Source organism: Salvia hispanica, chromosome 2, assembly GCF_029641045.1.
Source record: "Salvia hispanica isolate PSC_SH4W2 chromosome 2, Shi_PSC_v1, whole genome shotgun sequence".
In the NCBI taxonomy this organism is placed as follows: domain Eukaryota; kingdom Viridiplantae; phylum Streptophyta; class Magnoliopsida; order Lamiales; family Lamiaceae; genus Salvia; species Salvia hispanica.
Genome location: NC_142693.1, coordinates 8,975,562 through 8,992,426, shown reverse-complemented (window position 1 = coordinate 8,992,426; position 16,865 = coordinate 8,975,562). Strand labels below are relative to the sequence as shown.

The 16,865-nt window shown below is 34.1% G+C and overlaps 4 protein-coding genes across 4 annotated transcripts; 2 read left to right on the top strand and 2 right to left on the bottom strand.

Moving 5' to 3' along the window:
* The first annotated feature begins 3,967 nt into the window (after positions 1-3,967).
* LOC125201908 (acid phosphatase 1-like) lies at positions 3,968-5,031 on the top strand. Its single transcript, XM_048100203.1, has 3 exons — positions 3,968-4,368; positions 4,443-4,652; positions 4,752-5,031. The coding sequence occupies exons 1-3, from the start codon at positions 3,983-3,985 to the stop codon at positions 4,927-4,929; spliced, it is 774 nt and encodes a 257-aa protein (XP_047956160.1). The 5' UTR covers positions 3,968-3,982; the 3' UTR covers positions 4,930-5,031.
* Positions 5,032-5,081: 50 nt separating this feature from the next.
* LOC125201909 (peroxygenase-like) lies at positions 5,082-7,432 on the bottom strand. Its single transcript, XM_048100204.2, has 7 exons — positions 7,303-7,432; positions 7,035-7,181; positions 6,301-6,450; positions 6,005-6,090; positions 5,660-5,754; positions 5,460-5,585; positions 5,082-5,379 (listed from the first exon to the last, which is right to left on the bottom strand). The coding sequence occupies exons 2-7, from the start codon at positions 7,147-7,149 to the stop codon at positions 5,226-5,228; spliced, it is 726 nt and encodes a 241-aa protein (XP_047956161.1). The 5' UTR covers positions 7,150-7,181; positions 7,303-7,432; the 3' UTR covers positions 5,082-5,225.
* Positions 7,433-13,373: 5,941 nt separating this feature from the next.
* Positions 13,374-16,002, top strand: LOC125201873 (eukaryotic translation initiation factor-like). The gene is made up of 5 exons (XM_048100160.2): positions 13,374-13,608; positions 14,520-14,688; positions 14,824-14,949; positions 15,488-15,553; positions 15,637-16,002. Exons 1-5 carry the CDS (start codon positions 13,448-13,450, stop codon positions 15,685-15,687), a joined length of 573 nt encoding a protein of 190 aa, XP_047956117.1. The 5' UTR covers positions 13,374-13,447; the 3' UTR covers positions 15,688-16,002.
* On the bottom strand, positions 15,942-16,540 carry LOC125201874 (protein PROTON GRADIENT REGULATION 5, chloroplastic-like). The gene is made up of 2 exons (XM_048100162.2): positions 16,238-16,540; positions 15,942-16,155 (listed from the first exon to the last, which is right to left on the bottom strand). The coding sequence occupies exons 1-2, from the start codon at positions 16,478-16,480 to the stop codon at positions 16,051-16,053; spliced, it is 348 nt and encodes a 115-aa protein (XP_047956119.1). The 5' UTR covers positions 16,481-16,540; the 3' UTR covers positions 15,942-16,050.
* Positions 16,541-16,865: the final 325 nt, after the last annotated feature.

Sequence of the window (16,865 nt, the reverse complement as noted above, 5' to 3'; positions counted from 1 at the left end):
TGTAATTTTTTTATATAATTATTTAAAACCTCTGGATACCTTCATTACATTCTTTTCCTCTCTCTACAAAATGAATTCCGACAATTCCGATATAATTCTGGATTCTGACGACGACGATGCTCGAGTCATTTTTCTTCTTTTTTTCTATGTTTTTATGTGTTTTTTAGTTTATTTTTCCTTAATTTTTTTTAAATGTAGGATGTTTTTAAAAAAAAAAATTAAGTATGGTATTTTTATAATTTATTTGTCTTGAATTTAATTTTATTTACGTTTATATCTCATGTTATTTGATATCAATAATTAAAAATAAAATATACAAAGAGAGATGATATGGAAATGAAATGAGAAGTGAGATAGGTCTTCGTGGGTAAAATGCTGACGTATACATATGAAAAAAAGCTAGGCCCTTGAGATTGGCCTATCCATTGCTAATACTCTTAGGCCAAATCCACAATAGATACCTCCTGATCATGCCTTTGTTCACCATCATAACTCATAGAATTATATCCATTTATTTCAATCTCATATTACAATTCCTATATACTCCCTTCATCTCATTAAATATGAAACATTTGCTTATCTGTACGAGATTTTATGTAGTTATTTTATGAATTAATGAAGAGAAAAATAAAGTAAGAGATGAAAAAGAAGAGATGATGGTGTTTTCATCTTATAAAACGTGTTATTTTTAGTGAGACAATCCCAAAAGGAAAAAAACATTTCACTTTTCTTGGACAAATGGGGTATCATATTCCTCTCATTTAATTTTAAATTTTTATTTTTTAATTATCAATTAATTTTGACTTTTTATTACCAAATAATTTATAAAATTAAAATACATAAGAAATAAATTATGAAATTACTTCATTAAAATTACTAAGTCCTACAAGTTAAAAATTAAAGGTATATTTCACTGATGAACTTTGTTGGTGCGGTTCCAAATATCTTCGATGAGGTTGGCTTGGAGCGACCATGTACTTATTCTTCGGGCATAGAAGCACGCCGATTTGAAACCTCTCAAAATTACGGAGGTGTGCCTTAACTTAGAGGATTGTTTATGATGGTCGATCTAGAACTACCCTTTGCTCGTCCTGCCAATAAGTAACGTTGTTTCATTCATCTTCAATTATCATGTTAGGTATTATAATGCATGCATGCATAACGTTGAAGATGCATGATCGGTAGCATACATATCAGAAGATATCGCCATCGTGCACTTTACCATATTTAATAGACCACGTCGTCCAAATTCATCAGGGGTAAATCGTGATTTCCATCCCAATAAATTACGAATAAAAATAAGTCGTCGTCTCAACTTTTGTCGTCTCGAGCTAAGATGGTAAAGTCTCTCCCTTCCACATTCGTTCTCCCACTTCTACATCCACATCTCCCCCCACCAAATTCCATAAGGAAACAATTATCTAATAATTCAACGAATAATGTTGTTGCAATTCTTAATCGGGCTATTGGCGAAAGTGGGGCCCATGATTTTGAAAATACTCCTTCGCCTTCAACTTATCGCCAAAGTCCAATGACAAGGATGGGCCAAGCCACAACATTATAAAGCCCAACTTCTTGAGGTGCGTTTATAGGGTTATTGACCTCCCTTAAATATCATCAAAACAGTTATGATCGATCTCCAAATTAGTTAAAAAATAATTAATTAGGATGCATTATCATCCATTAATTCCCACGTTCTTAGAATTGCATGTTCCTATTTCAAGCACTTCCCCACGATTTAGCATGTTTATATTCCTAGTTGTTTATTTATAATGAGTAAGTCTTTGTGGCATTTAAATAGCAATAATGCCAATATATATATGTGGAATACATAGTAATGTTATTTAAAAAATATTTCTCATACTATTTGCAAATATATATGTACATAAGTACTCTATAAGTATATAATTAAATAACAACTAGGATATTAGTACCCATTAGATTGCGAGATCTAATGTGACAGGGGAGATGCCACATGAAATTTTTGATAATTATTATTTTAATATTAAAATATATTAATGTCATCTTTTCGCATAGAATATTGTAATACAAATTTACGCATAACATGAAAATTTCTCAACACAAAATCTGCAATATATTTTTATCATAAATTTTATTATTTTATATTTTCATAATTTTTGTACTTATCATAATGTCAACAAATATATTAAAGATATATACACGAATACTCGTTCTAATTTTATTAATTATATAGTACTAATTATTATCTAAGGTAGTTATTAGAGGTCATATATATCTAACTCTTTTCATATTATCTTAGTCCTTGTCGCTAAAAGATATAAACTATTTCTTTTTAATCAATCTCTGAAAGTGATGAACTTTCTAATTTTAGAAATTCAACTATACTATACTTATAACACTACTTCTCCTATCATTTTTTCTTTTATCTCTCTTATTTTAAGAACTTAGCCCAACCAAAAATTTAATCTTTTCAATGACAGTGGGTATTAAGTTTCACTGATATCTCAGCCTTTCATATTTTCGGTCATAATAGAATATAAGGGGATGGTTACACTTTAAAGAGACCATATATTGTTGCATTATAGACATTTCATCCATATATCAGTATATGTGTGCATAACCAAAGACAAAATAATGAAAATAATGATTTATTGGATCAATAAATCAACCATCTAGATTAAATATCCTATATGGATTATCATTTTGTAGCATATATACACAGGTATATGATGTAAAATTAATATGACCATTTCAATGGAAAGTATCTGCATATGTAATTGATTAATGCACTATAATGACTTTACTTAAGTATTGTAATGATCTAATTTATACTCCTAACAACCCACTTTCCCACGTTATATTTTTGAAAAACAAATCAAAACATCCTTTTTTTAATCCTTAATTTTTTATTTTTCTTAATCGAATTAATCAACCAAAAATTTATGTTGACTAATATCACCCCCCCCCCCCCCCGGAAAAATAAAAAATAATAATGGCCTAATATACTATAAAATGACATATGGGATATTTAATCTTGACAATTAATTTATTGAGCTAATTAGATCTTTAATTATACATTAAGATTTAATTTTTTTTATCAAAACTATATATATATAGAGAGAGAATTATTTTTTCAGATTTATTCAGTCAGATGAATATACAATAGTAATTATTTTTTCTCTTCAAAAATGTATTTCAAAGCATTAAATTTCACATAATTTTTTTGATTTAAATTATTTTTTATAAAAAAATATTAAATTAAAGGTGATATAATAAGGAATCTAATGAGATCATAATTGTATAATGTTGAAATCAACAAATTAAAAAATAATGGATCATGTTATTATTTTAATACATTTGAAAAACAGTATATTAATGCTCCCAGTACCGTGTTGTTGTTGGAGGTCTTTTATTAATTGTCTCACTCACACTTTTACTATTTTATCTTACTTTACTCACTTTTAAAGATAAAACTAATATATAAAGATAAAACTCACATTCTATTAATATTTTCCGCTCACTTTTTTCTACATTTCTTATAACCCGTTCGGATCAAAATTAGTTGGACATACGACGAAAGCCGGAGGAAATAGTATATTTTGCAATATGTTTTACCTTGTAAATATAAATAACTTTCTCACCACTCGAAATGTTTATTTTTGGAATATGTCCCATTTATTTTGACACTGAACACGACACACCAACATGCCTATATTAATTATGCAAACTACACATATTTGCTGGCGCTGTTCTGACTCTGAAGTCTGGTCGACGTGCGGGGACTTTTTACATTTATTGAAAAACACTAGTAGTGTAATTTTTTTTGGCTATGATGGACAGAAGAGTGGAGCATTTTGTTTTTTTTCTATTTCAACATGGAAGTCAAGTTGCTTTTACATAAATTAAGATTGAAATGGTAAGAAATATGCCTAGGCTAAATTCCTAAGCCATCACATATAAATACAATGCAATCCAATGAGAAGTTGTATCATCAAATCAAATGGCAAGAAATCTACTAGTTATCTTGGCCATCTGCTATATACAGTTAGGCCTATCATGTGCAAGCGAATGTAGCATCTTGGATCAGAAAGCAATCAAATATGGCTGCGAAATCACCCTCAAGAACTACTGCGAGAGCTGGAGGATGAACGTCGAGCTCCACAACATCCGGGATTTCGACGTTGTGCCGGAGGAGTGCGTGGAGTACATGGGAAAATACATGACATCGATGCAGTACAAGGTGGACTCCGAGAGGACGATAGATGAGTGCAGGGTCTACGTGAGCACCAGCTGCGCCTTCAAGAAAGATGGTGCCGATGCGTGGATCTTTGATGTTGACGACACCCTCCTATCGACCGTGCCTTACTACATGAATCATGGCTTCGGGTGAGGATAACTAACCACAGCTAGTTTTTGGAGTTTTTATAATGTCATGTGTTGATTTTAGATTTACGCTGAAGGGGTGTGAAGCTGAACTTGACGTCGATGGAGGAGTGGATGAAGAAGGGCAAAGCTACGGCGCTTGAGCACTCGTTGATGTTCTACAATGAGTTGAAAGGGCTAGGAGTAAAGCTCATTTTGGTTTCATCAAGAAGGGAGTCTCTCAGATCTGCTACAATTGATAATCTTATTAATGCTGGCTTTTATGGATGGAAAACTCTCATACTAAGGTTTGGAATCTCTCTCCCTTTCGGCTGTACCCCTCGCCTAGGCTTAGGGCCGGGCGTGCTCTCTGGTTCCGTTTCCTAATCTAGTGTTTGCAATTGCAGAGGAGCAGAAGATGAGAAGAAGGAAATCGGAAAATTCAAGGCTGATGTGAGGGAGCAGTTGATGAGTTGTGGCTATCGTATATGGGGCATATTAGGGAACCAATGGAGCAGCATTCAAGGGCATCCCACTGCTCAAAGGACCTTCAAGCTGCCTAATCCTCTCTACTACGTTGCCTAACGTCTTCGATTGAATGCTCTAGCTTGTTTCACTTCTTACTTATGTTGATCATCATCATGTAACGGTTCTAGCAACTTCAATAAAAATGTTGTTCTTTTTCTATCTGGGGAATAGTTCTAGACTGTTTTAAGCAGTGTCATATATGCAACACATTATAAAAAGAGTACTATATATAAAGAAACAACATTACTTCAATCTCACAATTGCATACACACTTAACATAACAATACCTAGGAGACTAGCATATATATGCACTATCTTGATTATTTTAAATGTTATACTAACCATAACTCCATTCACTCCATCTTTTGGTCACCCTGCGTTTGCATCCTGGCAAAGTACTCGAACAAACTGCCGTCGAAGCAGCGCCTGACGGCCTCTTTCGACAGCAAACCTTCTCGATCTCTAGCTAGAATGTAGAGGACAATCCATTCAATTTTGCTTAAAATCCTGCAACATTAAAAAACAACGCAAGGATATTGAAAAGAAGGAGTAAAAGTGACTGCATCTTAAATCTGAATGACACTTACCATCCAAGGAAGTCCAAGGCATTTCTGTTGGCTTCCGTCATGTTCCACACTTCTCTGAATGTAAGCTTATCTGGATAAGTTTTTCCGTACTTGCTAAAGATGCTCTCGAATTTCGTAGGGGAGTATCTGAGAATCGAACTACTTGTTAGGTATCATGCATGCTTTGCGGTTTAACAAAGGCAGGGAAACTGATTGCGTACCTTCCTTCCGTGTCATAAGTTTCAGAATCACTTCCGTGTTTTGCCTTGTGGATATTAGCTATGTATATGGGGAATAGAGGAGAGGGAAGCCATCCCTGCACAATTAAGTATCTCACTCAGTAAATTTATATGCAGCCATTGCAAATAACACAAGGTAGTTCGCCATATCAACATTCGATAATATTTCGAAACAAAACCATGAGATTTCAAATGGCATAAGTTTTGATTGGGTTGAATTCAAAACAATTTAAACACGAAAGACCATGCGTGCTCAACTACATATCATACTAGCAATGCCACACATATTGAAGATGATGATCTGCACTATAAAACAGTCATACTTACTGGGAGAGTAGGATAACTCATTGACAAATTGACAAAAATACCCAGGAAAAGTGATATAAAGAAATTGAGTCCAACTTTCCGGCATCCTGCAAAAAGATAAATGTCAATGTCCATCCATAATGCTAACTGTTGTTGCTTTCTCATATTGTAAGTTAAAATGGAGATGCATGTATATTCATTCTTGGATATGCCAATATCAACAATAAAAAAGTTTGATCATAATCAGGAAGTGGGAGCAAAGAAACATCCTTTCCACTCATCAATGGAAAACTAAGTAATGAAGGAATGAAAATTACCAGCATAGGTTTCCCATGGATAAACGATACCATTGCCGTCTAGATCAAAGAAAGCAACATGCTGCTGCAGGGGACTCATATCACCATGGCTATGCCCAGGAGTTCCATCAGGGTGTTCCATATCTGGAGTAACCAATCCTCTCACCATATCTAAATTCACGTTTCCCAAAACACCAAGGCACCGCTCAGTTCGTTAGACAAGATGAGAGTGCGATACTAGATAAGTCACAAAAGCATTTGTCTAGAATTAAATTAGTCGATAAAGGTGAGATGGTTAATCATGAGATACAACCGAACAACGGATAGGATTAGTCACGGCTTTTAATCACAAATATTTACGGCAACACTGACACACTTATACACTACGGTGGTGTTCGGTTTCTAAGATAAAATAATACCAAGATACAAACTAGGATTGAGTTGTGAGATTATTTTAGTCACGGGGGTTAGCTATGACTGATTATCCCATGATTATCCATCTAGGATTGAGTTGTAGGGTTGAATCTCATAAACCAAACACACTACAAATTTAATCCTGGATACAATCTTGCAAACCGAACAACTCCTACAAATTCACATACATGATTGCACTACATACTAAGAAAATTTTGAAGAAATTTTAACAATTCTAAAAATACCGGTGATCAATACACCTAAAATAGACAATTCAAACAAAATTGATACACAGATTGAAGTACAATTGAGGTGGAAGAGAAAGAGGGAAAATAACCGACAGGGTTTGGGAATGGAAGTTTCGAGATCTGTGCGCACCGGGCGCTCGCTGGTGACCGGCGCAAGCGGCGCCACTGTGGACAAGGCCGGATTTCCATTAGTTTCAGCGGCTGCCATCACTCTTCTCTTCTCTAAGACTATACTTGTTCCTTGCAAATCCAGAAAAAGCAATTCAATTTAATAGCGTCACATGCAAATCGCAACACGCAACAGTATTGCTATTAATGTCACGAATTCTGCGAAATTGGGAAGACTGTCAAATCTGCCGACCTAATTATGAAGAACTCAGAGTTCCGTAATCCAAATACTACCGACTTGCGGTAGAGTTGATGCCGTATGCACATGATCTATTTATTAGGATGATAGACACATCAACTTATTATTCATTGAATCATAATATTGTAGGAGTACCCAATTTAACACATGCTCAAAAAAATGAAAATGCAAAGTACTTTAATATCTTGAAATATTAGTACTCCATTATTATGATCATCTTTGATTTACTAATTTTATGAAAATAAAAAGTTTCCTCTTTTACTCAACTCACGTGATCAAGCACTAATTGAACTCTTAAAACATAAAATGTACTGTAATCCTTGTTAGTGTAATCTCGGCAGCCAATTATAATTGACATTATTAAGAGTGGTGATTTGCGACATAATGCGTTTGCTATGATATGGATATAATAAGAATTATTAGTTTTATTTTTAAGTAATTATAAAAAATTTAGTATTTCTGTTTGGACAATTTTAGTCTTGCTCTTAGAATTGCAATAAGATTTAGATTTAAAATACAAATCTAATTTATTTTATCAATGCAATAAATCATGAAGTAGACTCCCCCCGTCCCACAAAAGGTCACATTTTCCTTTTTAATTTGTCCCAACAAAGATGTCACATTTTTTTTTTGGAAAAAATTCTCTCTCGTATGAATATAAAAATTATATTTTCTCTCTATTTAACACTCAAAACAAAACCTCCTAAAATCTCGTATCGTCCCACAAATTTGACATCTTTTGTGGGACGGAGGGAGTACTATTATTAACAGGGGTGGACACACTAGGGTAGGGCTTAAGCTATTACCTAATTTTTTTTATCTTTTCTACTTTTAATTTTTTTGAAAAAGTACTATCATTAGCAAGGGCGGACACACTAAAGAAACGGGCAAGGCTTAAGCTATTACCTAAACTTTTTTTATCTTTTCTATTTTTAATTTTTTTGAAAAAGTACTATCATTAACAAGGGTGGACACGTCGAAGAAAAGGACAGGACTTAAGCTATTACCTAAATTTTTTTTATCTTTTCCACTTTTAAATTTTTTAAAAAAGTACTTTTATTAACATGGGCAGACACATTAAAGAAAAGGGTAGGGCTTAAGCTATTACCTTAATTTTTTTTTATCTTTTCTACTTTTAATTTTTTTGAACACTTTTTAAAACTGCATTAAGCCCTTACAATATAGATATCGTTGAAGGCTAAATTATTGATAATTGAATAATTAAAGGGGCCAATCTGAAAATAAAAATTGCGGAGGAGAATGGGTAACAATGGCTGGCTGCGGTGCTCTTGGATGAAGAAGACAAACTAAAAAAACACAATATAATATTAAAACAATATAAAAGTCCTTTTGAAAAGTACTGATTACCAATTTGTTTTCCATTAAATAGTGAGCCAAGGTTCTTTAGTAATTATTCAATACTATCACCATGTTTGATTGACGGGAAAGTAAAATTGGCAAAAAGAATGATTTCTGGGAAAATGAATCTCGAGAATATGATTCCTAGAAATTTTACTTTCTTGTGTTTGGAAAATATCAAGATTTTAAATTTATATTTAATTTAAATACCAAACTAAAAATATACTTAATATTTTTTATTTATAAAAAAGAATAATAATATAAAATTTTTAATAAATTATTAATTACAAATAATAATAATTATATATTATATTTATTATTACAATGGATAGTTTAAATATGGATTATTCATCATAATATACACTAATATAATTATAATTATAGTATGAAATATTATACTCATTTATTACAATAATAATAATAATAATTGGTATTATAATTATAATATTTATGGATATTATAAGTGAATAAATTTAATAAATTAAAATTGCACTGTGACTTTATTAATTAATTATTAATTTATAAAAATAAATATTATTATTTATTATACATTTATATTATATAATTATATTTTATTTATTTAATAAATTATTAATTATTATTATGAATTATTATAAAATAAGTTATAATTATGATAATTTTAATCATAGTTATTTATTATACTGAAATTAAGTATGATTTATAATTTTAAATTATTTTTAAAATATTCTAATTAATAATAAATAAATAATAATAATAATAATAATAATAATAATAATAATAATAATAATAATAATAATAATAAAACTATACTACATTGAATTAAATATGTAAGAATCCTAAAACTGGAAAAAAGAATAACCAAGAAAAGCTAGGATTCAGAATCCTAGAAAGTTGTACTAACTTTCCTTGTTCTCGGATTCTGATTACTTTCCTAATTTGATTAAAAACTAAAACAAACACAAGAATTTAAAATTTAAGGAATCAGATTACTTTCCCATACAGAATCCTGACAATCAAACATGGCCTATGTATCTTCTTAAATACATGTCTTATTTTTAAGAAGGTAAAAAGAAAGTAAATTGAAATTTTTACTGATATATGCTTACCTTTATATATTTAGTTAGTAAATGTAAGATTTATTATAAAAAAATAGTGAAAATGATATTAGATAATTAATTAGTAAGGAATGAACTAAAATAGAAAACTGACATATATAACAAGAAATGGATAGGGTATAAATAGTTTTTAAATTAAAAGTGTTGCAATTAAAAAGATCCATGTAATTTGCGGAAGCAAAATTTAAATTCATAACTTAATTTTCAATTGCGAAATATATACTCACTTCTTCGGCCAAGTGATGTCTCATTTTAAACTAGCTCGAGTTTTTAAGAAATTATTTGATTTCGTAAAAAATGGTAGAAAAAGTGAGTGAAATTTAGTTCCTAATTTTTCATAGCATATTAATTTTGTAATAGAATTTGAATGAGATGGGCTAGTGAAATATTTCCACTTGTCAAAAATACTATAGTGGAGTATTTAATAGTGATAGATGGAAAAGGAAAAATGTTGACATTTAATAGGAGGCGGAAGGAGTATATAGTGTAGCCTTTACTGAAAAAAATTTATGCATTCGCTCCCGATTAGTAAGACATTAATTTGTGGGGATTCGATACATTTGCTTTATTAAAATATCAAGATTAATATGTTTCATAAATATGCATTATCGTGTCATAAGCATATTAATCTCTAGCCTATTTTTCTTGAATTTACGGAGGATTATGCATACTTTATCTTGCGCATTTAATTGGTGAAATTTGTGCAAATATATGATTCATGGAATTAGGATAAAGCTGATGGTGGATGTAAGAGCACCCTCAACGCGGCGTTGATGCATCCAGCATCACTGTCCCATCGGGGCGAAAAGGAACGAAATGGGCATTGGGTCGCTCCCTAGAACGGCCATTCCGCGCAGGCAAGCTTAGCTAGCTGGAACGGCACCACGAGCCAAGGCGATGTGCCGCAAAAAGAGTGAGCGGTGACGCCCACTCAGTAGCCTGCGAATGGGTATTAATTTATGCATCCACAACCATGCTTTTAGCTAAGAGCATGGTTGTGAGCCCGACCCACTTTTATCCATTTCTTATTCTATGCTCTTAGCTAAGGCATAATACCCTCAATGGTGCTCTTAGCTAAGGCACATTTCTATTTATTTTTTATTCTATAATTAAATTTAAATACCTCAATTACTAAAAATACTTCCATAAAAGAAGCCCAACTTTTTAACATAGTGGATACTCTAATTGACACCCATTCGCAAGCACGGGTTTAAACAATTTTTTTTTTCAAATTCCAGAAAATCGGAAATTAAAAAAATTTCACTTCCCCAAAATATTACTCTCTCCGTCCCGGATAATTCGTCCCAGTTTTCCATTTCGGTCCGTCCCACATAATTTGTCTCATTTCACTTTTACCACCATATTCCACTAATTCATTCCTACTCATATTTTATTATAAAACTAATATATAAAGGTAAGATTCACATTCCACTAACTTTTTCAACCCACTTTTCATTACAATTCTTAAAACCCGTGCTAGGTCAAAGTGACCCGAATTATCCGGGACGGAGGGAGTACCATTTTTTACTGTTTTTCCTACTTTTTAATTTTTATAATTCCAAAATTTATCATCTTTCATCAATTTTTTTTACCGGCCTTACCCGACGGACATTAGACCTGCCCAAGGTTTACCGAACCGGTGGTTAAAATCGAAACCGTAACCGCCGGTTACGGTTTTGAACCGAAACCGTGAGAATTTATCCGAATCGAAACCGTCGATTTTTGAACCGTGGTTCGGTACATGTTCAAAATTTTTTGAACCGAAATCGTGTCGGAACCGCCGGTTCCAAACCGGAACCACGAAAAAACGTCAGAAAACTGTGAAACCAAGCCGAAACCGCAAAAAACCGGCGGTTCAGAACCGTGAAAAAGCGTAAAAAACCGCCGGTTCGGAACCGAAATTGAAATCGGTGGTTTTGGAACCGAAACCGTAACCGCGAAACACCCGCATGGTTCGATTCCGGTTCAACAATTTCCAAAACCGGAACCGGCGGTTCCGAATCGTAATCGTCGGTTCCTGAACCGTGGTCACCTCTAGTGGACATGGAGACGCCCTCTAGGACAATTCGGGTAGATGTACGACTACGCCCCAACGCAGCCGTTGTCCTAACTTCAAGAGAGCAACAACTCCTCCAAGGAAGGAGACGATTTGCCGAATATCAACGTCCGCACGTCAAGGTGTATGTTGGCACCTCGAAAGATCCGGTCATTGGCACCAACAAAATCGGGAGGAGAGTTTGGGACTTGGGAGCGAGTCACCAGAAGCTACAATGCAAAGCGACCGGCTGGAACTGTTCAACGCAATGTAAGTATGTTGCGAAACCCTTTTGCCCGATCAAGCGACGAAATCTAAAAATTCAACGGGTGGTGCATCAACTAGATGAGGACGGGTGACAGCGGAACGAGCGAAGCCGACATTATGGCTGCTGAAAGAGACCATGCACAGACCCTTCAAGCATCTGGATAATTGGGCGGGTGGCACCCAATTCTCCTGGGGCTCCACCTCCAAACGACTAAGGTCGCAAGCTAGCTCCCTGGAGCTCATTTGGATAGTTCTGATGTCCGTTCACGCTGTTGTCTATATCTAAATGGGACGAAGGCGGCGAAGCTAGCCGCATGGGAAGACAAAGCCAAGCCTAAGCCCCTCCCAAAGCTCCACCCCATCCCATCCTTTCTAATCCAAAAACCTTATTCGAGGATTATACAGTCAACACCGATACGAGCCGAATGAATTCACAACAACAAGTTGTGCATGGATGATTGAAGCCTTCCAACATAAATTGGGTATAGCGGTCATACTACTGACAGCAACACCCACCGCAATAGTTTACAATTTTTAGTACATGACCTATGTCATTTTTAATTTTTAAGATTTAAATTATGCAATTTTAACATTTTAGAATTTAAATTATGTAAGTATTAATATTACAGGAATTCGTAATGCAATTCATTAATAATTTGTTCTATTAATTATATTTTTAAATTAAAGAATAGGAATAGAATAATGTGATCTATAAAATTTGGACATTATGGAATAGATTGCTCTGGATCACCTACAACAAATCATACTATACACACAAATATAATAAGTGATGGTGGGGTTCATCACTCATGTTTGTATGTGTATTAGGAGATGTAGTAGGAATTATTGTAGGTGATCCTTGTCGGGAATCAAGAGGGACATTGTGTCCAAACACCGTTTTCTAAAAAATCACTTTCCAATTATTTTTGGTTAACCTATATCATATTGATAAATGTACATGTATATAATTAAATATTTTAGATAGTTTATAGCATTAAAAATCACTTCATAAACGTTGATTAATTTAAAATAAATTAGGTACTTTAACTACTTTAGTAAAGGAACAAATTTTTATAACATTTTAAAATCTAAGACTACATGATTATTTTCAAATCAAGCTCAACATTACATGTGAATTTCTAAAAAAAAAAACCATTCATATATTTTTATTAGTAATAAATTAATTTATTGAGTATAAATTTAGTCTAATTTAATTGAAAATATAAAGACATACTGTAATAATTTTCTAATTCTGTAAACCCAACTCAACTATAAACCAAGTCTAGTGACTACGGTTAACTGAGTTTCTCTACCATTGAAAGCGCAGACAAATATCTCTTTCTTTCCCAACCCTTTTTTATCGGTGATTTGATTTGGTGGAATGGCATCTGAGATACCAGTCGAGGCGGAGAAGCAGCCGCACAAGCTCGAGAGGAAGTGGACCTTTTGGTTCGATAATCAGTCCAAGCCCAAGCAGGGCGCCGCCTGGGGCTCTTCGCTTCGCAAAGGATATACATTCGACACCGTCGAGGAATTCTGGTGGTAGGTACCAATTAAGGCCTCCAAATGTTTGATTTGACGAAGAAATTTGATAATTATTTCCGATTTGACATACAAGCTTGTTGCTTTGATTTATTTTGATTATTCTCGCCTATTTGTACATCTCTTTTATCTTTTTTTTTTTTTGTTTATTTTGTATGTATGTATTGGAATTTGATTGCTATTACTTTGGATTTGGTTGTGACTGCGAGTCTTGAGTTTTGAAGTTATATTTGGATCTCTTTCTTATGACTTGGTAATTGGTACCTTAAAACTTTGCTTCTTTCTTGTTTTATTGATATTAAAAGCATCAAAACTGTTCTGAATCCTTCTCAAAATGCAGAACATATACATTCTCTCTTCACTTAGAGGTACTGTTTTGAACATCAGTGCCAAATCCATCAAAACTAAGATTTATTAGCATTATGATGTATGTATAATTCTGAAATTAAGGAGCACACAAAAATGCTAGGTGTGTCCAATGTTTCTCAAGCTTTGTTTCATTCTCATTTAACTCGGTTTAGTTCTGGTGTAAGCCAGAACGATAACAATGAGCCTTTCTAGTACTTCTTTTGTCCTTCTGTAGCTGAATCGTATTCCGTTTCGGGCTATCCCATTTTAATTGAGCCATTTCCTTATTTTCAAAGAGCAATACATCTGCCTGCATATTTGTGCTGTGTTCCATTACTAAATAGCTGAAGCTTATGGAAATATCCAATGCTCCATGACAATAACTAGTTTTAAGTTGCTTTATTGAAGTTTGGTACAGGTAATGAATGCTGTGAAGTTTGCAGCTTGTCATTGTTTTTCTATTTTTGGGTGGGGATGGGAAGCGAGGGGTATTTTCTTGTCAGTTGCAGAAAGACAATTCATTGGTTATGACTTCCGCATGAAATGGTGATTTTTTTTTACAGTTTATATGACCAGATATTTAGACCTAGCAAGTTCCCCGCAAATGCTGATTTTCACTTATTTAAAGCTGGAGTGGAGCCCAAATGGGAAGACCCCGAGTGTGCTAATGGGGGCAAGTGGACTGTGACTAGCAACAAAAAGACTGATCTGGATAACATGTGGCTTTCAACTGTAAGACATTGTTGTCCCTCACTTCTGGTTACTATGTGTTTTACAATTAGACCTAACTAGATGATTATGAACAAATGATTGATGGATGCATGGGGTTTCCGATTTGAACTTTCTTTTTGTGGTTTTGTTTGTTAGTTAATGGCTCTTATCGGAGAGCAGTTTGACGACGCTGATGAGATATGTGGAGTCGTTGCCAGCGTGCGCCAAAAGCAAGATAAACTCTCGTTATGGACCAAGACCGCAGCCAATGAAGCAACTCAGGTATTTCCTTAGATAGCTAATCATGTCAATGATTTCATTAATTTTGGTCTCAGATAATAAAGAGAACAGAAGTCATGATGAGTAAAATCTCATCTTGTCATAATGACTGTTTGTTGCATCACTCCAGCATTATTCTATAAAGATAAAGATAAAGATATATTAGTAGGTTACTATATGACAGAAGGGGCTAAGACTCAAAGGTGTTAAGTTTGTGGAGATCTTATGCGCTTTGAATGATAACCACTTAATCCGGGGCCAAATTAAGATAGGAACAAAGTAAAAGAGCCATAACCATTACTTGAAGCAGGAAATCACATTTCCAAGAATTGATTTGGTTTAGTCATTCAACAGTGTCCTTTATGCCTATGGGGTTGGACATCAAGGACACTAACTTTCCAGGGCATTTTAGTCGATTAAAAACTAAAATTATTATTTTATATAAATGCTAGCAAAACTGTAGGAGTGGAAATATATCAAGCCCTTGCAGTGATAGAAGCTTCAGGCATTTATTGATATTTTTTTCATCTTTGCCACGCAGATGGCCATTGGGAGGAAGTGGAAGGAAGTGATTGATACCACTGACAAGATCTCATACGGCTTTCATGTGCGTTTTAATCTCTCTTCATGAGTATTGTACACTCGGATGCCTCCCTTTCTTAATGTTCTAATCGTTTCGGCTTACTACAGGATGATTCGAGAAGAGAAAGTAGAGCACCAAGAAGTCGATACCAAGTGTGAAGCAAGAGCCTATGATGTTATCGAATCATGCTACTGATTAAGCTCCCAAACTTAACCGAGAGCTGCGATCCTCTCTTCCTAGTGAATTACTGGTGTTTTGTCTCTCAGTCTATCTGTTATATTATGAATGTGAAGGATATTTTCATTTTCATTTTCATTCTACATGTGGTTTGGTGAGCAGATTGTTGTAAAACTTTTTACTAAATTTTGAATATTAGCAAAACATGTAACAGCTCATTCATCAAGCTAACATGAAAGAGCAAATGAAACAGAGGTATTCATGTCACATGAAAAGAGTTGTGTTTTGAGTGTGTATGAATACATATTCTGTACTACTATATCATAGCGAAAGCATAAGTCGAATCAAGCAAGAAAACCAAGCCACTCCCCGTTCTTCTTGGCCAGCCGAATAAGCCCCTGCCGTTGCTTGCTGTCAGCTCCTATCGATTTGCAAAATTCTGTTATCACCTGAACAGATAAAAAAAAGGGTTTCAATCTGTTGGTTCGAAATGTATTTTGAGTGAAAACAAAATGCTGGAATTTTGGTTACCTGTGAGTGAAGAGCGATGGCCTTGCCTCGAAGCTGGTTGAACCTCTTCTTTCCAATGATGTTTCTAGTGACGACGACGGCCGGAGCAAAGATGCCGCCTTTACTACTCCCCATCATTGGCTGCGGCCGTACCGCCACCCTGAGTTGCGGCGGCCCGGCCACCTTGGCCTGCAGCAAGGAGTGGTCTTCACCTGTGGCCCAGCTCCCAAGAAAAGCAGAAGCAGAAACTGAGGTAGCAGCCATTGATTAGAAGCTAATCTTTGAGGTTTTTTGCTGAAATTTGTGTTGGAGGTTTTTCGGTTTTTTTCATGATTTATGTCTTATAAATATTTGAGGTGAGGAGGCGCGCTCAGAGCCACAGAAATCTGGTGGGCTTCGATTTTCTTTTCTATTTCTATTTTGATACTACTAAGTTAAATAGGGGTTCATTTCTATATGACGGACAAAGGAGCAAATTTATGTGTTAAGGTGATCCATAAACTATAAATATTCATTTTAAAAAATTCCTAAAACTATTCTCGTGAGCATGAGCAACAAATTATAAAGGTGACATGGGATTCTCTATGGTCAAGATGCGTTCTTGTATTCCAAAAATCTTAATTTCGCGGAATGAATCAGAATTTATATA